Source organism: Molothrus aeneus, chromosome 1, assembly GCF_037042795.1.
Source record: "Molothrus aeneus isolate 106 chromosome 1, BPBGC_Maene_1.0, whole genome shotgun sequence".
NCBI lineage: Eukaryota > Metazoa > Chordata > Aves > Passeriformes > Icteridae > Molothrus > Molothrus aeneus.
Window position 1 is genome coordinate 47,899,849 of NC_089646.1, and position 24,390 is coordinate 47,924,238.

General features: G+C 42.4%; 1 protein-coding gene across 2 annotated transcripts in view; it reads right to left on the minus strand.

The window, feature by feature from the left end:
• Positions 1 to 24,390, minus strand: part of AOAH (acyloxyacyl hydrolase) — a 73,652-nt gene that overhangs the window by 32,441 nt on the left and 16,821 nt on the right. For both annotated transcript variants that reach the window (XM_066556576.1, XM_066556570.1), the window contains exons 4-12: positions 22,461 to 22,521; positions 21,262 to 21,361; positions 13,345 to 13,404; positions 7,919 to 7,989; positions 6,566 to 6,626; positions 5,990 to 6,060; positions 5,438 to 5,486; positions 5,053 to 5,101; positions 3,840 to 3,934 (exon numbers count right to left, since the gene is read on the minus strand). In XM_066556576.1, the coding sequence (XP_066412673.1) occupies positions 3,840 to 3,934; positions 5,053 to 5,101; positions 5,438 to 5,486; positions 5,990 to 6,060; positions 6,566 to 6,626; positions 7,919 to 7,989; positions 13,345 to 13,404; positions 21,262 to 21,361; positions 22,461 to 22,521 (617 nt within the window). The remainder of the gene's footprint in view (positions 1 to 3,839; positions 3,935 to 5,052; positions 5,102 to 5,437; positions 5,487 to 5,989; positions 6,061 to 6,565; positions 6,627 to 7,918; positions 7,990 to 13,344; positions 13,405 to 21,261; positions 21,362 to 22,460; positions 22,522 to 24,390) is intronic.

Here is a 24,390-nt window from a genome sequence, read left to right on the forward strand (position 1 = left end):
CTCTCTAAAATGAGATATGAAAGTTGCTTCTATTCCAGACATACAACAGAAAAATGCTGTAATTAGTAGCTATTTGGAAGTCAATAGTAAGCAGATGGACAGAGCAGCAGGAGCAGAATCTCCATCACTAGACATACTAGTGTTTTCAACATTAGCTTTCTGCAAAAAAACATCTACCTCAAAAAACCCCCTAGTACTTCTTCTGCTTTCCTAGGCCTTATAAAGTGAATGTCTACTGCATTACACTTCACTTTTAGCATCCAGATTTTCAGGTTAAGGGGTTGAACATTCAGCTCAATTCTTGCTGAAACTCTTAAAAGAAAAATCAGGCAAAGCCAAGAGCTGTTGATAACCAGAAAGCCAAAATAAAGTTGACTTGACCCCTTCTTAGAGATGTATCATTCTCTTTGTGTAAGACACCTGTGACTTCCCCTATACAGGAAAGAGTGGTGGTTTTTCAGTTGTTTTGTTTCTTTGATTGTTAGTTTCAACTGGAGAAATAGCATGTCCAAGCTGCAGTTTTCAAAGATGTTTCCACCTCATAATGGGTGTTTCCCACACTGAGTAATGCCTCCATGTGCTCTTTCTGGGGAGAACATACTCTGAGAGGGATGCTAACTGTGTATGTGACTGGCTTCTAGGAAAAGCTTTGGAAATAGCACTGGAAAACAAGAGTGCTCCCTCTGATATTTAGCATGCCAGAGGACTTGATGTGGGAAAAGTGAATGATGCAACTTGATGCATACCATACAACATGAGACAGATAACAGAAGCACGTCCCCTGGCATAACCCCAGATTACACTGGAGGTTATGACCCTTACAGGGCAAAACTAACAGGGCAGTAAGTTCCTAATTAGACCAGGAAATCCAAAATCCAATGTATACCATCTTCCCCACAATACTCTTCAAGTCAATGGCATGGACATAAGAATTCCAAAGCTGTTCAGCCCAAATCTTGTCACGCCTGTGCTGAATATCCAGCTACCCAGACAACACCCTGAGTGAATTTCTCATTCACACTCTCTTTTCTTTCCATACTCATCGTAGGATCTCCTTTCCAATGTAGACTATGCAAAGCAAAATCAGCGAAAACAACCATTCTGCAGAGCCTTTTAATTAAATACTCAGCATCTCTCCTAAAAAAATTATTTCTTCACCTACTTAGCTTTAAAACTGGAATTAACAGCTGCCACTGATGTGGTGCTGATTAGCAGATGAGCCCACAGCATTGTTACCAAGTGTAAATTTTACTTTACACCTGTGGCTGTAAACACTTGTAAATGTAAACACACAAAAGGATAAATATAAATAAGAAATATGTGAAATATAGAAAGCATATAAAATGGATATGCAAAAATATAGAAAAATATTAAAGTAATAAAATAATACACAGAATAAATCTAAATTAATAGGCACAAAACTTTTTTCTGTACCCATGATAAAATATCTGCACAGGGCAGGGGTAAGGAAGTGCTATTTGAAATTCCATGTAGAGGTTTGAGGTTCTATTGAAATGAAAATTAAAGCTTTGAACGTGCTTTAGTATTGACTATGGATAAAACCATTTGACAAACTAATATTTTTATGTGAAAAGAAATTCTGCCAATTTCTTTTTGGCAGAATCAAAGCCAAGCGTCTTGAGCTAGACAGCACAAGGGAACAGTAGGTATACAAAGATGATGCCTTTTCCTCTCTTCTCCAAGGCCTAACTTTAAATTCTTGGTGTGGTCCCAGATTAAAGATGTTTCCTGTAAGATTAGGACACAGACTCTCTGCACTCTCTCTGGTCACAAAACCATCTCTGGATGTGCTTCAAAATTCTCCTTGAGGGAAGCCTTGCACTGAAAAATCATTGAAGACAGTTAATTTGTTAACTAAGCCTAGAGATGAAGAATATTTTCCAGTGGCTTTTAATACAACACAAGAGACAACAATATTGCACCTTCAAAACCCCAAGGCAGTTAAATTGCTGCTGTTGACATCCTCCACAGAGAAAGCAAGACACAAAGGACAAGGAAAAGGAAAAGGCAGTGATAAAGTCAGAATTAGTTCAGAAATGGTATTGCCAGTGCTTCTGTGCTCAGGTGACAGCTTTCACACTCATGGTGAGCTCCAAATTAAAAAACCTTTTACTTTTGCTAGAGTTTAATCACAGATAATTGTTTTTATACAACTGAGATCTCTGTATGTCCACCTTAATATTTAACTGATGTATTTTTGCCAGGTTGGTAGGAAAGCTTGGAAATAGTCCTAGAAAAAAACATGTTGTTTCCTATCCCAAACCTCACATGTATTTTTCGGGCCTTACACAGAGTGCACCAATTCCCTCCCCATGCAAGCTGCTCTGCATGCATCAGACAGTAACAAAGAGCCTCCAAAACTTACTTTTGTAATCTGTACTCCAGCTCCCAACCTTGAAGCTTATGCCTTGGCATGCTATTAGCATTGACCCATCCAACTGGTGGATCAGCAAGCTTCAGGCAAGAGAAATTCTTTCTAAATCTTCATTACAATGAAAATAAAATGCTGACATAGTCTAAAACTGGTCTTGCCTATATGGATTTACTACCAGCCTTACTGTCAGAATCATCCTTGCCATCAGTATTATTAGATGAGATAATCTCAATTATCATTAGTGGTAATTTATTATGTTCCTCATCAGCTCTGTCATCAGTGTCATTCGTCTAATTGCTGTTCATAAGCATTTAACAAAGAAAAACAATGGCTAATCTGCAACATTTAAATCAGCTATGGGAGCAAAAGTGGAAAAAAACCCCATGAAACTCTCAGACCTCCCACAGCACTGCAACTACTAACAGTCTGGGAAAACAGCATTGCTCTCCAGGAAATATCTGTAACCTTATTCTACAGCCACCAGTGGATGTGTAGAAGGTTTTCATCAGGAAGGGTGGGCATGATGATCTATCTGCTAACGCCTGTGCAACAGACTCTTGTGCAGAGAAGGACAAGGTACAGTCCTCCCTGGCTAGAGACTGATAGGATAGGAAACAACAGTGAAGGTTGGGAACATACCTGCACATTTATCTCCACCCCATAATTGCAGTTTGCTGGAATGATCTTTTCCTCTCAATTATTTCATTACATGCCAGTGAACTGCAACGGGCTCAGTATAGTTCACAGTCAGGTGCTTTTTGTTGTTTTTTGAAAATCAGAAATGCTGGGATAACCACCCAAGGATAGACACCAGTGTGACAGGGATATTTTATGGTCACAGGAACTCTTCCCTTAAGGACAAATCTATTATAAATACTTGGATGACCCTCAAACACCTGTGAATGCATTTGTTCAACAATCCTCAAAACCAGAACGCTGGAGTTATGAGACCTATTTCACATATGCCACAGGATGAGGGAAAACAATCCAGGGCACGTCATTTCAAAGCCAGATTCCTAAAGCAGCAATTCCCCGGCTGTCAGCAGGGTCACTTCTGCAAACACCCTCACAGCAAGGAGCCATCCCAAGCAGGCTGCTAATGGCAGGTCTGATCCCACAGACAGCACGGGTCTCCTTGAGCTGCAGGCACGTGCTTGGAAAGCCAGATGTCCTGGTTTGTGTCTCTGGCACAGCACTGGGACACTGCAGCCAAACTGTTCCCTGACCCAATTGCACAGATGCCGGAGGAGCGGCAGTAGCACAGGGCTGTGCTTTTTTATCTTCACAGGAGCAGATGCGGGAGGGGACTGATACACGTGAGACCATAACTACAAATTCCAGTGCAGTGAAGCATTTTGCACTTGTTTCCCCTTGGCAGCCTGCAGCACAGCAGAGAGAGCAAATGGCAATCAGTGGTTTTGGCAAGCTGAACGTGATTCCTCACCGCTGACATCTGTGTGACGGTCATCCACTCGGGAGGGATGTGGAAGTGAGCGCCGGCCGAGTCCCCCAGGAGCACGACCCCTCTGGAGTCTGCACCTGATGGATGCATTTTGTTAGTCACGTGGGCAGAAAGGGCAAGCTGAAACCCAGCTTGGAGAGTGCTTAAAGAGGAACAGCAGTAGCAGCTGATGGAGTCACAGGGTGACTGACTACACCACCCTTCACATGGCTAAAATGTTCAGACACTGCAATAGGATTTTCATTCCATCTGCAGCAGAAACGGTCTAACAGGCATTTGCCAACAACCCTAGAGAAACAACTGGGGACTGGGCATGAAAAACAGGGGGAGGTCTTGCTAATCAGAAAAGAATCCTGGATGTATTCAAATTGTGTGTTATTTCAGCAGAGGTTCTGCTGTGCAGACAGTGTTTATTTTTGCTATCCATAGATTATGCATTAAAAAGTACTTAAACATTTAGGGAAATCGGATTACTCAGAAAATTGCTCAAAGCTCCTTATAACAGAACTGGGTGGCGGATGTGCTACTCATACGAGTATTTCTGCTAGAACAATCTGTCTGGTTTATAATTAATGTCACTTAACATTTGTAGATTAGCCTTTCATCTAAAAATGTTGAGGAGTCTTGCCAGGCAATGGTTCATCCCCAGGATACTGATTTCAGTGTGAGGTGAGGTGAGTGGCAACTGCAGTCACTGCTGGTTTGTGAGGCTTTTACTTGTGCAGTGTGGGCACACAGGCACCCACCCACATCATGGTCAGGGAGATCAGCTCATGCCATCACTTCACCCCTTTAAAGCCTTATCTGGAAAAAAATGTATGTATTTATGGCGAGAGGTAAAACTGGACAAATGCAAATGTTAAGCTGCTTCCCTAAATCTCAAAGACATTACTCTGGGTTAGTCTTCAGGCACCAGAGAAGATGCAGAGCTGACATCTCAGTTTGCTGCTGTCCCCAGTCTATGTATTCAATTTCTTTACTGAGCTGACTTTTAAGGGGAAATTACCAGCAGCCTGTGTTTTACAAGTTTCATCTTTACCTGTCCTCACGACTAAAAAAACTCAATAATTTGCTTTTCTCATGATGTTATAAAGCCTGTTGTCTTTCCCTAGCCTTGTGAATGTGCAAATATTGAAATATTTATAAAATTCATACATAAGACACATGGTTTATTGTATTGGCTCTAATGATTTACCTTTGCAGAACTTCTCCTCATAGGGAATTCCATCTTTTGGATCCACACCCTGTTGGAGAAGAGAAAGGGTAGATAACAGTACCTATCTAGCACCTGAAGAATGGCAGTGCAAAACAGAGGCTGAGAATTTAGTTATTCTTGAATGTTTGCCTGCAGGAGGCACTGCATCATAATAATGATGCAGTGACATTATTTTAATAAGTATATGTACATTTTAATTAATCATATAAGCTATAATTTAAATAATCATAAGCATCAACAAACAAACTTAATATCAGCTAATAAAACCAGAATAAATAAAAAAGGAACACTTCTAAACTAAGTCAAAGACTAAAGAGGACAAAAGAGAAGCAGCAATCAGGAAGGTGCAACTTCATTTACTTACCCATATGCCATTGCAGTTAGAGTCACTTTTTGCATCCCAATTATCAGGACTAAAACGGAGAAACAAAAGGATAAGAAATGTCACCAAAAAAATCAGGAAATCAGATCTCCAGTGCCATTTTTCACCAAAATTAAAAAAGAATTAGAAATTCCTTTCTGCATGGAAGGGTGGGGTTTTTCCTCCTTCGGATCTAGGAGAGGCAATTTTTCCTAGCAAAATGCAAATGCAAAATGCAATATTAATTTAAAGTTAATACTGGAAGTTGCTGAATAAAACTTATTCTTTTAGTCAGTGTCATGGTTTCCCTCCCCATCTCTGGTCTGTCTGACCAATTTTAGCTGCAGGTGCTTTAGAGAAAGGAAAGAAATTTGCACCACCCCTGCAAATGAGTCCCATCCTGGTCTTGATCATCCCCTCTTGTCTCCCTCACAGCGAAGTCAAGCAACAAGCAGTGATGTGCTTGTCGAAGAGTATGGTCACAACAAAATCTGGAGCCCATTCTTCTCAGAGCCACAGTTAATAAGAAGCCTTTAAGATAATTAAAATCTTTACCGCCTGCCAGGGTACACGGTTGTGTTTTTGTCGTTGCAGTCTCTGCCTCGCCAGTGATAGCCCCTCAGCGTCTAAAGGCCAGGAGAAACACACAGATAGGACAGCCATTATTACTCTTGCACTCTAAATTTAAAATATCTAAAATGAGAATCTAACTCAAGGTGTAGGAATAAAACCCAGTAAACAGGTTGTATTCCAGAGTCCCTTTGCTAAGCTTTAATAAGTGACACCTAGCATGCTTTGGTGCAGAAATAAGACAAGTTGGCAATTTATTTTTTGTTTAATATGACTTTACTTCACCTCTTATTAATTCAGTAAACAACCACTCAGCAGCAGAGCGATTTGCTTCTGCAGGGAGCACAGCTTTCTGTGTGCATTTCCCCAGGTGGCACACATGAATGATTGCTTTTTCATCCAGGAAAAAACTCAACATTTTATGACAAAAAAACCTTCCATTCATTTTATTCCTATTCCTATTTTCACATGAATGGATAAGGCTTTGCAGAAAGTAGGAGGAATCCCAGAGACATCCTCATTATCAAGGGATTACTGTACCAAAGGAAAAGCTTTGCTTACTGGGAAGGTGCTAAATTTATCTCCATCAAAATCTTCAAAAGGCAGTTTATTTCTTAGAACACTGTAAAAAACAAAAACAACCCCCATAGTGTTAACATATGGAAGGGAATCTATTAAAAAGGTAAAAAACACAGTGAAGTGTACAGAACAGATAATAACTGGCATGATATTCACTGCTCTATATTCAGTTGTGCCTCTATGCTTGTACTTCAGCAAAGTGATCCTGCCCAAAAGAGCAAATCCTGTGTTTCAATATCCACTGACTGTGCTCTGGAGGCTGATGGACTCCTGTATGGCTTCAATGTCGAACCTGCAGTCTCTAAAACAAACTAGGACAAGAAATCTGTAGTAAAATTTAGTGGGGGGGTTGGTTGGTTGGTTTGGTTTTGTTATTTTTTTCTTTTTTTTTAGCTACAGAAAGAGGAAAGTGAAAACCCAAAAGTGGTGAAGGAGAGAGAGTGCATGAGGGAGAGATCAGAAAATCTGAGCTCAATATATGCAATCCAACATGTGATATAAAATTTCATTCCCTGTGTGTCTGAACTCACAGGGCTCAAACTCAGCTTATGTATCCTGACTAACACTTCAAAAGACACTTGCAAGATTTTTCATGTCAATCAACCCATTCCAAATAAACTCCTGATATTTGCAGTTTCAGTTAAATGAGCAAAAATAGGTGAGCAAGTTAGTCTTGGCAGTTGAATCAGTCAAATATAAATGATAATCCTGATTTATTCTTAGACCTGCTTGAGTATTCCTCCAAGTCATTGGAGTACATCGACAAATACACTTTACGAGTAATTGCCCAGCTCATGTCCCTGGCCTTTCTTAGAAACTGGCTCAAAGTCAGCACTGTCATGAGTTGTTTTTCCTGGATGCCATCCACCTGACTTTCTTAAACACCTTGGGATTGTTCTATGCTTCACAACTGAAGCAAAAATTTGGGTTCCTCACAAAGTCATGCACGTGCTGGTGGCCTTCCTGCACTGAGCCATGGGCACCACAACTGGGTGAACAAATTAAGTGAAGAAGTTTCTTGGGCTCAGAAAATCTCAGGAGAAGGGTGGATTCCTGTTGGAGATGTCACATCTGTGAGAGTGTCACATATTTGAGCTCTGGGACGTGCTAAAATTGAGCAAATGGTTTAAGCATTAAAACAACCACAAGGATCCCTGTGAAGAATATTACTTACCCGAACTCTGTGCAGGCTCCTTCTGTACTACCTAGACAGTGGTTTTGTAAAGGAAACCAACACAAGTAAATATGGGAAGCTTTGATAGCTAAGGATGACTTTCGAAACAAACAAATTTACCATATTCTGTTTCTGGTTAAGGACTGAAAATGTATACATACAATTTAATCTTCTCGCAGAGGTTAGCCAGAAGAGGAAATGCACACACACTTGAGAACCCCATGAAGCTTTTCTGGAGAGGAAGAAAAATAAAAGTAGATGGATGCATTAGTTCACAGAGGTGGTGTAGCTCGGGATATTCAGCGTCAGTAAATTGCAGACCATGTATTTTCCAAACCATGTATTTTCTGCCTAGAAACGTCTAAAAATTCCAATGATGTCAATAAGGATGCTACATGCCAAAGGATTTAGATCTGACACAGCAGTCAAGGATTAAGGCTGAGCATTTTACAAACCAACTATTCTTGTTTTTAAAGACCTGTAAAACTCAAAAAGGAAAGAAAAAGTTCTGGTCTTCTCTCTGTCTTCTCTTATGTAACCAATTTCTTTTTCATTCTTTGTAAAAATTACTGTTCTCATGTTTGGTAAATGTGGTGACACCTGACACAGGGCAAAACTAGTGAAAGCCACACACTTGGGGCCATGAGTCTGGTTTCTACATGCCAAAGGCCAGGGACAGCTCCAAGAAGAGGAGAAATGAGAGGATCCAGACTGTGCATAGAATACCCTTGATTTTTTAAAATGAGATTTTTTTTACCTGGAAATCTAGATTTATCTTGGCCAAACCTGTAAGTTGTAAAAGACAGCTGCTGCTAGAAAAACTCCTTCAACATTAGTAGCCCATATCCTTGGGCCAATCCAGTTGATGTTCCAGGTAGCCAGGAAGCTTCAGAAGCTGAAAGAGACTTTTCTAATGAATTGTGTTGCATGGGCAATTAATCCCACAAAAACACTGCTCATGTGGCTTCACTGTAAGTTCAGCTGGTCTTGAAACACTGAGGGTGCTCAAGTGTTCTCTAAATGCAGAGGGCTAATTGGTGCACAGCCCAGTTCTCTGCATTCACTGAGGTTACATTTACCATGTAAATATGAAGCAGATGAGCAGATGGGCATACTCATAACTTTATGCAAAGAAGGGTAATTGTTTATACAGATACAGCATTTGAAAGCTCTGTCCTTGGACCAACTGCCTTCTGTTACATATTTTATATACACAGAAAAAAAAGTAAGATAGTCTTCAACCTAATGATATTACAACCCATGCCCATCATGAAACAGAAGGTAAAGCTTGGATGCAGCAGGCTTGGAGGCCAGTGGAAGGTTATTACACACCACGTGGGTCTATAACCCCAGTGTATACAGCTCTGAGTGACAAAGGAGAACTTTGAGGCAGCACAGCAAGGCAGTGAGGCTAAGGAGCATAGGGCATTGCCTTGCAGCTCCAGGGAAGGTGCTTGCTTGGACAGGTAACAAGAGGCTATGGAAGTAAGGGTGTCATGCTGCCCAGAGCAGGAGGTCAGGCACAGAAATATGCCACAGCCAGGATCTCAGGGTGGAGAGGAGAACTGGGCTTGTGGAGAGGGGACAGAGCCCGTAGTAAAAGGTTGCAGCCAACATTTATGCTGGTGGCTGAAGTGATCATGCAGCAAGGTGAAGATGAAAAAGAATGGTACCTTTCTCAGGTACCACTGAAAAGGAGAAGGAGGAGGAGAGACCTGCAGTGGAGTAGGAGCTGCAATGGTGCACTTTCTGAAGAAGGCAAAAGTGAAATCAAGGAGAAAAGAAAAAGGAAGGTCAAAGAGACAAGAATCCTGAAAAAGGCCACCAATTAACTTTCTTCAGTTCTGTCCAACACACTCAAATGACAAAGCTTTAGTCACACCAGCTTGGAGGGAGTTGAGGTACTGGTGAAGTGAAAGGAGAAACCAGAACACAACCACAGAAGAAATGGGGAGAAAAAGCCAAAAGCAGCCAAGGAAGTAGGGCCTTTCCTTAGGCTGAAAGGCCAACCTGGTCCCACAGCTGCACCTCCAGTTGCCCTCTGTATTGAGGGTATTGGCTGCCTTAGGGCTGTGTGCTACAGCATGGCTGGGACACAGGCCTCCTTCCTGCTCTGAGTGTATGGTCAGGTGGGCAGAGAGCATGAGATGAGAGGCGCACAGGCAGGATGCCAACTTGTCTCAAAGAGATTTGCAAACTTATGTACACTTCCTGGAAAGAGGAAAGAAATCACTTCCCCCCTCCTTCATGCAGGACTAATCCTGCCAACAGAAGCACCAGAAACTCTTTAAGCCTTCCATCAGGCTAAGATTTGCAGGGTCTTCATCTGAGCTGTCAGCTTTTCACTTCAGCCTAAGCCACGGTATGCAAAGCCTTTGAAGTTAAGGCACCTGGAGTCAAAACCGCACCAGAAAGACAAACTACAGGGCTTGCAAAAAATAAGTACATAAGTAAAACCTCCTTTTATTCTGTTCACAGGCTGTGCTAAAAGTTTACCCTTTGCTGTAAACAGAATAAAATCTTTCCTGTCTTTTTCTCACCTAGTCTTTTGAAAGTTCTTGCTGACTGGCTCTCTGTTGACTTCAAAGGGAGGTTATCCTGCAGTCCCAAAGACTGCTCAGCTTTGGTGGGAGTGGATGCATGATGATAACCTGGCAATGCTGTGGCTGAGGACCAGCTGCAGCAGCATTCCAAAGCCCAGCAGCCTGTGGCTCCACAGCCTTTCTATTCCCACAGCAGGTGGGACAGTGAGATCTGGAGGTAATGCTTTAGTTCTGCTTGGCATTGTGCAGGAGAGTGGCTCATCTGAACTTTGAGGCTGTCTTGGGCTACTCTCAGAAGGCAAGGAATACAGGTATAAAAAAGGAGAGAATCTTTGTGTGAACAGGCACTATTGGGTCCTTCCCAGCAGAGACAGGCTACAACTGCAGCCTGAGTTGTTGACAGAAGATGGGCTACTGGCCCCTGTGTAACACGGGTGAGTGGGCAGGAGATCAGCTTATGTCCTTCTCTGCCTGTCAGCTCACTTTGGGCTCCCTCCATGGCTTCCCACTTGTCCCACTGCCAGGCTGTGACGTGCAGGGACCTTGTAGTCATGACAGGACTGTACAAATGGTGCCTGCTCTCATTAAATGCCACAACTCTAATCACCATTCTTTCGTTGCTATTGCTCAAAGATGCCCCTTAGTATCTTCTCCACCCACAAGAAGAGTTAATGCTAGAGGTGTTCACAGTGATTGATAACACTAATATCCTATTCATTGCCTGTTAACATTCCCTAATGACATTTCTGTAATTATTTTAATTGGTTTTACTAAAAAGAATAAAAATGAGCCCCTAATGCTTGTTGGTGTTTGGTTTAAGCCAGTGCCTTACAGATGGCTCACTCCTTTTAATGAATGGAAAATTTATTTAAATTTTTTGGAGTTTAGCTGCTTTTACAGCATTTCTACATCTGCTGATTACCTTTTCTTTTTTCCAAACTCATAACGATCCTAAGAAATTCCAAGTAAATGTGAAATCCTGGGATCCAGATGGATTTCCTGTTCTCATTACAGCAGCCATCATCACATCTCTTTTTTCGTGCACAGTCACACACAGCTGCCATGCCAAGATGGGGACAGTTAACTTGAAAGAATTTCTTGAGAAGGCTTTCCCCAAACATACAATGCAGCAAAAACAACAAAAAGAGCAGATATGGGAAGAATTGACAGATCTAATTTGACTTTTTGGTCTAGCATGAGCCAGAGCATAAAAGAGTCCACCTGAATGTTTTCCTTTCTTCACTGATATTTATGCAGGGATGTCCTACCACAGCTGGGATGTTTCTGGTTCCTCACCCCCCCACTCAGACAGGTAATCTTCTCCCCAGGCAGTGAGAGCTCCTCAGCTCTCACTAAGGTCTATCTGCCTGTGCAGGTAGGATCATGATTTGGGAGCCTTGAGACTGTGCAGGTGATTTCCTTATCCTTTCATCACATGCTGCTGCTCTGGGATACATGGCTTATGCAAGCATGATTCACACTGTGCTCCCTCCTGGAGATTCTCTTTTGTGTTTCTTATTGCATTGTTTTTCTGGATCTGAAAATAACTTCAGTCTGGGTGAATGGGAAATTAAAAGCTGAAGTAATGCCTCTAGAAATGTTATTTTATATTTTCCAGGTTGAAAATAAATTTCAGCCATGGTCATTACAGGAAAAACTCTAGGAATAACTTCAGGAGAGGCCCGAACAAGCATATGATATGTGTTTTAATTTGAGCTGACCTTGCATTGTGCAGGAGGTCTGGAAATACATTGAAACACATCTGTGACCTTTCTGCTTCCAGTCTGTTTGTCCTTTCTGCTGCAAATGCGCAGCTAGGAGCAGGAAGGGGCCGAGGGCTAATGGAGATTGAGAGAGGTATTGGGGCATTGAGCAGTTTTGAGGATATGTGAGAGTAAAGGCAAAATAGGAATGCCTATTGCACCCAAAGATTGGTGCCAACCATGCCACCCTACCCAGGACAGCCTGAAAGGATGTGGCCTGCCCATTCCAAGAAAGTGGGATGTGGCTGGCCATGTGAGAGACTCAGCCCAATATGCGTACAACAAGGGTACAACACATGCAAGGAAGCAGAGGAATTGTGTCCCACAGGGCAGCACTGCTGTGCCGGTCCCTCTCCAGCCCCGTGCCTGCACCCAATCGATCTCCAGCTCACAGAGAGGACCTGCTTGACTCAGAGCCTCTTGTTACAGGTGCTAACATGGGGACTTGCTCCAGGGAGAGAAGAATAAAAATTTCATGTAATTTGAGCAGAAATTTCAGGCCATCAGTAGCACAGCACTGAAAAGGAAGGGAAATGAGTAAGAGATCCTGCTGGTTGCTGTTCTGTGGGAGCTGAGGCTGGTCTCTCCAGTGCTTTGTTTATTTCCCTGGCTTGGTAATTTGGCAACGGCCCAAGGGCTAATTAGGCACCTCAATTTTCACTTTTGTGACTAGCATCACAGTAAGGATTCAGGAATAAGCAATATAAATAATTTCTTCACAAACACTTAAAGCATTTCCTCTTCATTAAGTGACTTAACTGGAAGCAAACTCAAGGGCTGAACTGACTCACCTAAGTGAACCTAGCAGAATAACAGCTGCTACTCTTCTCTGCTACCCTTTAGTGATCCTCTACAAATCTGAGAACTCAAAGATTTCAAATCCCATTTTTCAAATTTTAGAGGCAAAGGCAGCAACTCATAAATACAGCAAAAATATGCAGAATTTGCATTCAGTCCATTGCTTGAGTTTCAGACAGCCCCAAAGCACAGTTGCTCTGCTCTGAGGCAAGGGGTCAGTTCATGAAGCACCCACTTACATACAGCTACAAGGTAGCTGCATCTTTCTTTTTTTATGCTCTCCCCATCCTTTCATATTTTTCCTTTATTTCTCCCTTTCTTTCTTCTAGTGTCACCCGATAGAGCAGATCCTGTATCAAGTAGGAGTGAGTCAGCATCCAATTCAATGCTAATCAGGAGGATTCACAGTCAGACAAAACAAACAAGGACTCCTGATAAAATGCCAGTACAGAGTAAAACACCTTAATGCCATCAATTTCTTACCAAGTCCTTGGAAGTCTTCATAATTCTTTTTGCTTTTCTTATTGCAACACTCAGTCCCACCTAGGAGAGCAAGAACAAAATGAAAAACAACCAGATCAGCCTCACAGTATCCTACCAACTTTTCCCCCCCATTTCCTACCATTTTTTTCTATTTTAATATCAGTCACAGCACAGATATGATGTATGAGTCCACAAACTCCTCATCAGTTACTTTTTATTGGACTAACAATCAATTATCCAGTCACCTTCTATGAAACTCCAGTAGCAAGAGTTCATTTATTTTGCTCCAGGGCATCATTTATTTCCCAAGGAAAAGTCCAGATCAGCTGAAGAGCTGAAATTCATATCCTGACTGCACTACGTGAGCTGCAGAGGACATACTTCTCTAGCAACTCCTCCTGAAGGAAAACTCATCCATTAAAAGGCTAAAAGAGCGTTACTCATGTAACATCAGTCTGACTTGCTGTGGGAGGAAACATTTTCTCTTGCATGGATAAGGGTTATACACAGCTGAGGTTCATCCCAGCAGGGGAACATGGCGTGCAGGAAGGTACAAAGCAGGGAACAGAGTTTGGAAGGAAAATCCCCTGCTTAGGATCCAGGAAGGTTAGCTTTTTATTCTGGAAATACCTGCCCTGGAGAGCAAGTTCTTGCTGACAGTGGCAAGATAGTTTTTCTGGTGGGTCCATGCCAACTTGTGCTGAAGAGGTATTTTGGGATACCCCCACATTGTGGGTACTTATACCTACATAGAAAGAAAGAGCAGGAGAACCATTCCAAGAAAAGGTCCTGGAGAGGCATCAGATTGGCCATCATAAGGCCACGGGTTACAAATAAGTTAGCTACTAGTGATACACAAATAAATCCTGAAATCCCTTTGCACATAAGCTCTTTGAAGGAGCAGAGGAAATTTTGTGCAAGGGGCACCATCCATGAGTGTGAGTGACAGCCAGGACAGCTCTGCTGGCAGCAGGAGGACACATGTGCCATGTGTGGTGAGCAAGGTCAAATGCACCCTGATGGCTACTTGCGATGGCCAGGAACTACCAAAACGCTGCCTTTGTCCTTGGTCCTGCTCTCCAAGCTTTCCTCAAGGCTCTGCCATTTCAAAAACCCCAACAAATACATCTTTGCACCCCATGTGGTCCACAGCCCTGGGCGCTGTCTGCAGAATTGTTGAGGCATTGGCAATAAGTAGCTGCTGTTTCTGCACTGTGCCATTAAACGCTGACCTGGCCTTAAGAAATTTGTCTTGTATCACAGCACAGAAAGATCACACTGCTTCTCTTGCCACAAGGACTCTTCCCAGTCATGGAGGTGAGGGGATGCTCATGCCATCCAAAATATTTAACAACTGTTTAACAACTCTGACGAACAGCACTTTCTAAATTCAGACATATCTTTCCATAAGAAAGGAAGTTCTCACAACTCCAGTTTAGGAAAAAAAATAAGAGAAGAGACAGTCAGAAGAGTCTGGGAGGGTCAAGGTAACACCAGTGTGCTCCCCCCTGCTGCTCCATTTTCAATTCAGGACAGTATTCTTGTATCTCAATGATGACAATTCCCATATGTTGTGCTGCATTTATTAGGCCACCTTTGAAAACAGCCATATCTGTGAGATATGGTATGTGACATAACTAAGTGATGGCCTCTGTCCTCCTTCTCAGTGTTCATCATGATAAAGGCTGAAAGCACTGCCTGTTTGCTCTCTTTCAGCAGGAATAACTACTTATGTTCTGCAGGCTTTGAGAATTGGCAAAAAACCCCCAAACTTAAAATAAAAAAGGAGATAAAAATAAATTATTTTTGAAAATATTTCAAATGGAAAAAAATTCCAGAATATCACAAACACATTAACACCTGGTTTCTGCTCAAAAACTGTTAGTGGGGACAAACTGTTCTGTCTGAAAATGACCTGCTATCAGTCCCTTTTACAGCCCAGCCTAAGGACATTACTGCCAGCCTAACATTAGCTGGGTCTGAGGGCTCTGAGGTAAAGTCAGCACAAGTTTATATTCATCTGGACAGAGCTAGAGGAACTCAGCAAGGGGGAAAATAGGGATGCTTCAGCAAATGCTATTATTACAGCATTTGGAAAAAAAAGAAAATGTCCCTCATGTGATGGCACCTTATTGAACAGCAGCATGCCAGATTAGAATATTAAAGCAGACTTAATTTGTATTTAAAGTAATCATTGCCAGCATTTTTGTGCTGGGGATAAAATTTAGCATGTCATTATAATTGATTTAGGCAGTGATCAAAGTAAATTAATTAACCGTGATATTCAAGGGTCAAAAATTTATGGTGAACAACACAAAGGGATACGGATGAATAAGCATAAGCAGCAAGGAACACAGACTTCTAAGCTGCTGGGTTTTAATATATGTGTCACATTAATATATGTAGTTAATATATGTTTAATTTACGGTGTCTATAGTCTTCTAAAAATCAGGGTATGTCACAAATAGATGAGAGAAGCTAGCAATGAGCCAAGCCATTGTTTTCTAGCTTTTCCCCCCCTGGGCAACTGCTGTCCCCAAAACCAATCATAGATCTTACGTTTGCCATTGTTATGTTGTACAATACCAGCTGCTGTCATTTCTGCAATAAAATTACTTGAGAGGCAGATGTGAAAAATGGCTTGAAATTGAGTATAATAGTAGAAAAATTCCCAGAGATGTAGGACTTATCAATCCTTTTCTGCTGGGCAGGGTAGGAAAGACCTTTCTTGCTCACAGCAGCAGCACATAGCACATGAGAAATGCATGCTTCAGAAAGCTACAGGAATATTGCACTCAGAAAGCAGAAAACAAGGGAGGAGAAGGCTGGAATGACCTTATGCGCAGAAAATGCTCTCTCTGAAGCACTGAAGTTGATATCTTCTCTCACTTCACAAGTTACCTCAGCCAAGACTCCAGGTTGGACTGTGGAAGACTGGCAGCTGAAACACCCACTGGGAAGAAAACACTCCTGGTTTTACAGCTCACCTGTAATCCCTGGCTGACACCAAGCCTGCCACTGAAGGCCATACCACCCACACAACCTCCCCTGCTGCACCTTGGCTAGCAAGGAGCCTCCTCTCTTTCCCATTGCATGAGAGCACCACCAAGGAGGGGGTTCCTTAGGCTTCAGCAGCTGATGGATGAGTCCTGGGGAGCAGCCAGCACCATCCACCCCAATTCGAGCAGCCCTGCCACCCTGTGTGAATAACATATCCAGCCATGGATGGGGTCGAGGGTGGGGTGTCACTGGGATTTCATTCAGTGCCTTCTTCCAGTGTTCTCTACAGAGACCACGTGTTCCCAGTAATGATTTCGTTTTTGGCAAACAGCTGTATTTCTCATTGTAAACAAATGCATGAACCAGCTCTACTTCTCTCTCATTTATCATCCTTGTTAGCCAGCTTTTTCCCAGGAGACCAGATATTTACAAAACACTCCAAGTTTCCCTTCTAACTCATTTTCATCATCCTTTAACTAAGAGTAGCAAGATAGCAAAATTCTGCAAAGCTTGTCAAATAGCACAGCTAGATTTGTTCATGAGCAATGCTTCCTTGTCCTCACACTTTTGTCTGCCACCTTCCCACCCCAAATATCTCTGTGCCTGCTTGTTTTCTAGGGTCCTGAGCTTCTACATTGGCATGGCACAGCTGCATGCACCACCTTGCAAAACCCATGCCACTCTACTTCCTTTGGATTTATTTGGTGGAATGTTGGGATTGTATGATTTGGCTTTTTGGGGTTATTTGGGTTTTCATTTGGGGTAGGGTTTATTTTATTTTCTGCCAGTGAGGAGGAGCAGAGGAAATGAAGAGAAACAAGTGAAAGAGGAGGAACTAGCACTCAAACCGTGCCTTCTGCTATTACCTATCTATAGGTAGTTTCTTCAGGGCTCAGTTCTGGCTGCAGCAGAAACTCACATTCCAGTAGATTTTACCTGTTTCCAAGAACAAAGGCTAAAAGGAAGGCATCTGGCTCCACAAGACCTAGCCTACCTCCCAGATGCTGTTTGTTTTACTGCTTGTGGTCTCAAAAGAAGGAAACAGGTCCCAGTCATGAAGTTTACTTTCGACTGGCAGCCTGCTCTTAATCAGGAATGCAGAAGCACTCTCACCTTGGAGTTTGGTTCTGTCTCACCTCCAAGGAGGAAGCTCACATTTTTATTGAGAAAGATGAATGAGAGATAGCAGCAGAAATATTTTCATTTTACTAAACCCCAAAGGGTTTCTTTTTTCCACCCAGAATTAGTTGGCTCCTACTTTGCCAAACAGCATACTGACCACAGTAATACCCATGAGGGATGTGGCTTTGCAGAAAGTCAGTGAAAGACCTGATAGAGGATACACAAACCAGCCTGAGTGCTTGTGGCAGTGATGCTTATTCTGGCAAGATAAAATTATAAGAGCATAAATATGTATATTTTTGCTGATGAAAAATTACTTCTACCAAAATCCTATTGATGGAGTTTCAGACAAAATATGCAGCCGAAAGGTCTCTGATAATGTGGAGCATAAAAGTGATGGGAAACAGAAGAAGCACCCTGAAAGGCAGAAAGATGGAGTACAAACTTCCAACACAGACTGTTTTAGTGATTGCTAGAGCACAACAACAGTGCTGAAGTCGAGCCATTATTCTGGCCCCAACAAATCAATTAAAGAATTGTCATTTAACCAAACAGGCCAGCTGGCTTAAAACAATCTAGAGACAAGCTGAGAATAATCTCCTGCAAACCTGTTTGTTCCCAGGGCCAGAAAGGAATCTTGGTAGGCACTACGTAAAATTCTTCACCCTGTTTCAGGCTTTTTCATTCACTAAAGGAACATCCCTGTATTACACAAACTACTGCAGAAGTCCTCCAGCATATGAGGTGATAAACATTTTTGGCTAAAACATTATGCAGTCATCCTAAACCAGCTATCTTGGATGCTTATACTACTGTCAGTCTTTTGGAGTGATGCTGCAGCCCATATTAGAATACCTATTGTTGATGTGGCCTAAACTACAAAGTGCATTACAAAAAACTACAAAACATTTTACAGCAGCTTCAGACACTGTCCATTTTTCAGCCACCTTTAGTAACCCCTCACTTCTGTGCCCCATTAGTTTGTCTCTTTACTAGAAGAGACAAACCCTCTTACTAAAGGGCAGAGGAGAACCTTTGCTCTCTACAAGCCACTGGTGGCAAGAAGGGGCTCACAGGACCCATTACAAGGGACACCTGGTTGCATGGTCATGCCGGTGATCCAGGAGCTGCGAGGGCCCCTTTCAATCTTCCCCAACAGCATCAGAAGTCTGCTCCTGAAACTACTTCCCAGGAGAGCAGCCCACCTTGCCCAAGCCCCAGCAGCAGGGGGCTGCCCTTGCCCAGGCTGGATGCCTTTCTCCTCCAGCTCCGTGCTGAGAACACTGAGCTCCATGCGAACGGAGTAATATTTTTTATTCATAATTAGAGCAAAGTCTTCCAGAATAATCACAGAGTGCTAATAGCTCCAGGCAGCTTGGCAAAACCAAAAATAATTTGGGCTAATTTGTCAGAAACCAGGGAAGTATGTAAAATGATGCACTCCGTATCACACGGATTGCAGTGCCTCCATTATGTAGACAGTTTGAAAGGCCTCTGAAGCAGGGGCTCTTCCTTCCTCAAAACACAAAACTTCACTAAAGCAACAGTGCAGAAACAGAAGAAAATAAACTAATGATGGAAAAAGCATGCTGATATTTTCCACTTTCCAATTTTTTATTTAGAGGAAATTAAAGCCTGAGCATTATGCTGCCATCCAAGGATGGGTAACGCTATTTCTTTCACTCCCTTTGCCAGTACAAATATGATACTAATTCTGGGAAAATGGGCATCCCAAAGTCTAAATGAATAAGTGAAGTACCTGAAAATCAATAGAGTTGAACAGAACAGTCATTAGTATTAAAGTCTTGTTCAAACACTCGGCAGGGGACTGCGCCAACATTTGCAGACTCATAAAACTGAAGTGATCAATCAAATTACAAACTAAAGAAGCAAATGTGAGGTAAACTGCATTTTATGCACCTGTGTCTCTGATTGTGTATTAATTTTTTTCACCCATAATTCATCTTTACTCAGTCTGACTAGTCACAGAGTTCCTGTGGGCAATTTATCAACTACTTGAGCATGAATTCCAAGCACTGCTCTTCTCCTCCCATCTCCTCATGCTCTCTCAGGGCATAAAGAGAGGCAAAAAGAAGGACACAGTCAGTGTAAAAAAATTGGTTTTTGGTAGAGTTCCCTTATTCCTGTTGAGAAACAAATACCTTGACAGAAAGGGGTTTAACTATTACTTGGAACGGAAGAGGGTTTGCTTGAGCTGCTTACTCAGAGGGACAGTCTCCAGCCCATGCAAAAAAGAGTCCAAATTTTGTTTAAAAAAAAAATAAACCAAAGCTCCACCACATTCAGCTGTTTTCCTCGTGGACAGTGCACTCACTGAAGTGGTTGCTGGAGGTGGAAGGAGACAACACCTTGATCCTACACCTGTCCTGGGAGATGGGTAAGAGCTCACAAAGATGTGACATCAACCCCATGAGTGGCATCCTTTCCCCTCTGTCTGATCAGCCTAGCATTTCAATGCAGGTGTTTTAATTTCTTCACAGGAGCCACTTTGATTTATACAGCCATCTCTCCAGGCTCCTTAGCCTAACTCACTGTGCAGCCGTGGCGAGCCCATTCCTCTCTTTCAGAGCAATTAATTGCCTGCATCCTCTTTCACTTCAAGAGGTACCTTGCACTTCTGACCCTCAGCTCAGGATGGGGGATTTCTGATGGCACCTGTTTGATGAAGTTTGGGCAATATTCTGGTTGGGTTGAGTTATTGTGGGCCATCTCTGCTGTTTGCACTTGTCTTCTTTCACTCCTGTGTGGTTGCACACCCATAGATCTCTATGTTGTCATATCGTGGAGCATAGACTCACACCTGCTATAAACCAAATATTACTGTCATTCTTGGAAGGCAAGTGTTTCCCCAGACCTTAATATTGGCAGAACTAAATCCATCTTGGAGGTGAACTGCAGATCATTGAAGCCCATAAAAAGATTGCTTGATTTCAGTGACTGCTGGACTAGACCCTGTGCGAAAACCTCATGCAGTTAGAAATTCATCCAGATGCAGGGAAAAATATTTCCAAAAATAGGTGCTGAAATGAATGGCTTGCTTTTCAGCATCAGCAAAAACCCCCATCACTCACAGGTTTGAGTGTGACTGGAGGTGCATGATGGCTGGGACAGAAAAAATTACTCACAACCAAAAGAATCCCAAAACAAACAGCACATGTTTAGACACCTATGCAGATATGTACATATGCAAGTATAGCAAAGGTCTGGGACATGCAATCAAGGATGTGCAAATGTTGTAGCAAGTAACTGTACATCAGAGAAGTGGTGGTAATTAAATATGATTTCAGCCTGTGGCAAAAGATAATGCACATTAGCTTAAACCTCTTGCACTGCAGACTAATCCAAGTCAAACAGCCCTGTGTTTGCAGCAGGTAACTTGTGCCCACGCAGGCTGTCACAGCAGATCAGGCAATGTGGGGATCACTTGTTGTGCTGTGCTAATGTGGTGGCACAGATGAACCTCAGCTGAGTATATGCTTTGGGTTATCGTACTGCTTAACAATAAAGTCCCTACTCTTCCTCTCTGATCCAGACCGATACAGGAGAATTTGGCCCTGTGACTTTCACTCACCCTCAACCCAGTGGATGGTGGTCCACACAGCTAATATGTGTTACACACTTTTTGTTCAAATAGATGTTTTTTAGGAATGTCCATGCTCTAAATGTTCATTTCCTAGACAATGCATGTGCAGTCGAAGCCTTCAAACTGCTCATTTCCAGCTTAAAAGACATCCCACAATCAGTAGTTTTAAGAAAAGTTGGAAACCAACTCACCTTTGGAGGAGAGTAGAGATGACAAAGCGGTTGTCCTGGATCCTGTTTACACAGCCTCAAGGAATGGCAAACCACATCAGCATTCATTTCCTTGTCTATGCTAAATGAAATGGTGCATAAACAAAGACTATGTTTTTCTGGGCTCTTGAAAGTGGAAGCCATTTCCATAGGAAGCTAAATCTTCCCAACACACCACACAATAATCTCAGCTCACTTCACCGTGGCCCATAACCGCTGCTCAGTACAGTGCTGGGTTCTAACGATTTTCTGCCACGACATCCTACTCAGCATTTAAAACTGGAACCCAGGATGATGAAAAAGGACTGTGCTCTACATGCAGCACCTGAATCAAATTCATTATAACTATTCTAGTTTTTTAATCAATCATAAGCCTGACAAAGATTTAAAGGTTAAAGTTAATGCATATGCAATTTGGCACATATGAAGGTTCAATCATTAACTCAACAACATAACCAGAAATCCTTCAAAGATCCTTAACTTGTAATCACCAAGCACTAGTCCTAGGATTGTTTCTTCCTTTTTGGGACACACCTCTGGGCTAATTAGGAATTAAATTAAAATGTTTGATTACAGTGTTTCTTAGTCCTGTAAGCACTTTGCAGTCCCTTGGCTAGTTGTAAAAACAAAAATAAAAGCCCTAGGGAAGAAGAAGGTCTAGTAAAATCTCTGTTAATTAAACTAAGAACTTTCAAAGAGGAATAAAATTACCTACATTTTATTTTTTTAATCACTTAGATTAAATAGTAGGCTTCCCCAAGAGTGCATATCAAGGTCGGGGCTGAGAGCATGTAGGGGCTGACAATCAGAAAGCCTGATTAAAGGTAGAATGGAAAGCAAGAGCCAGGCAACAACTGTGTGATTTTATAGAACCTGTCTCACACACATGGGTTATTCAAATTCCTCCCTCAGCCAAATGAGCTGAATTTCAAAAGATAATTATGTCAGGTGGGCCTGATCTGAGATTTAAATGGAATATCAAAATGGTTACCAGTGGCAGCCTGTGTTTATTCACTCAGGAATAGCTGTGCCAAATGCCTAACCAGAATCACTGTGAAGCATCTCTGCTTTAAAAATAATGTGATTTTAGGAGTGAAATCCCTCTGCTTCAACCTGACAGCACATCTGTACGCGTCAAGAACAAACTAAGCAAAAATCTGAGAGGACACAGCAATACTTACAGTTCAGCTATGTGTGGTCCGTAAAGTTCAGCAAGCACATAACAGAAACCTTGCAGTTTTTCTAGAAAACATAATTTAAAGGTTTTTTTTTAAAGTAGCTGAACATGGTAAAACTGGTTTCGTAGCAGTCAAAATACAGAAGCAATTGGTTCATTAAGGTGAATGCTGATTTACCTTAGGGGAAGGCATGTGAATCTCTGACCTCAGTCTAGCACCAGAGAATGGGAAAATCTGTATTTCTAGTCTTGCCTAAAAACCTTCTGGCTTTAGATAAGTCACATGATAAAGACTAAAAAGGATAACTAGCTTTTGTTAATTTTTCTGAGTATGACATAATGGAAAAGTCAAAAGAAAGTGTGCATGCCACAGCATCTTCTAAGCACTTTAAATAAACATTTCAGTAGGTTTGAAAGAAGAAGGAAAACAAACCCATAAATCAAAGTGCGGAAAGTGATATTTGGCTTGATGCTACTCCTAGAACTGCCTTGGAGCTTCTGGGGGCTTGTGGAGTTAAGAGAATATGTTTTGTGTAGAGCAGGAGTTGTGCAGGAGTAATTGTATTCAAAGAAATACCTGCCACTTCTCATTTGGCTTCCTTTCACAGTCCACAGCCGTGTGCCTTTTTGGGATGCTGGCTCAGATGGTTTCCTTAATATGTGTGAAGCATGTCATTGATAAGACAGCTCATCAGAGATTTCTTTAAGGAACTGTTGTAAAATAACAGGTGATCCATGCACCTGAGCAAAGACACTGAGGGAGAGGGGAAGTTTGAATACAAGCAGGGCACTGATCTGACAGCCCATGAAGGAAAACTGTTTTAAGCCTGTTTCTTGGCCTGAACAGACTAGAGCTGGTTAACCATGCACATATCCTGCAAAGGAGGTGCCAGGCCTTGCTCCAGCTGGGGTGGTGCTGTGAAATCTCGTAAGAGACAGGTTCACACAAGTGCCGTGGCAACAAACTTGCAGCTCCTCAAACTCCTCAGAGTTTTCTCTTGCACCTCCATTACCCAGACAGATAACTATCTGTACCTGGAGAAGAAAGTACAGAGTATTCTCATCTTTCCCAGAGAAAAGACACAGAAACACCCAAACAAGTCACTGCCCTCCGACTTTGGGCTGAATATTCCATTTTGACCAGTACCAGGCTGGACATGCCCAGGGCTGGGGGGCTGCTGCATATAGGGTGGGTAATCCTGCTGTGTGGAGGGTACAAATCCTCGTGGCAGGGACTCCACGGGTGCGCATGGGTGTGCTCCTGCTCCCACAGCTGCTCTCCTGGCAGGACTGCAGCCACCCCAGCTGGCAACCTGCATCTGAGAAAGAAGGACTGGCACCAGGAAGGCATATCAGGGAATGAAGAGATTAATTTTCCCAACACCCTCCTACTCATGGTGTTGCAGGCAGCTTCTGTAACTACAGTAGCTGATTTTTCTTATTCCATGACAGGTGTTTTATTTCAATCAAATTATTAGCTTCATTTCTTTGCCTCCTTTACCACATAACTCCTCACTATTGGCTCTTTAGAAGCAATCTGCAAGTAAAAATTGGTCTCCTGACTAGAATTAGATTTTATTCTTGTTCACCTAAATTGAAAGATGTTGCAGACATCCATAACCCTGTTTTTGGCATCACTGCTGATTAGAACACTCTCTGATGAGGCTTGCCAGTGGGGTACCTGGCTCCCTAAGGTAGCCTGCAGGCAAACGTGGCTGGCTTCCCCAACACCTCTCCAGTGCATCACAGGAGATGGTCTCTTTATGAGTTTGCCAAACCAGCTGGTTTCCACAACATTTTTGGCTCTGGAGGAGCCAGCTGGCTGCTGTAACCTCTCCTGGTGTCTGAAAAGAGAGCAGACTTTGGCTGCCTATCAGCTCTGGGGAGCTGATATAGGTGCATTGCTGGTCACACTGATTTCCTTAATGCACATA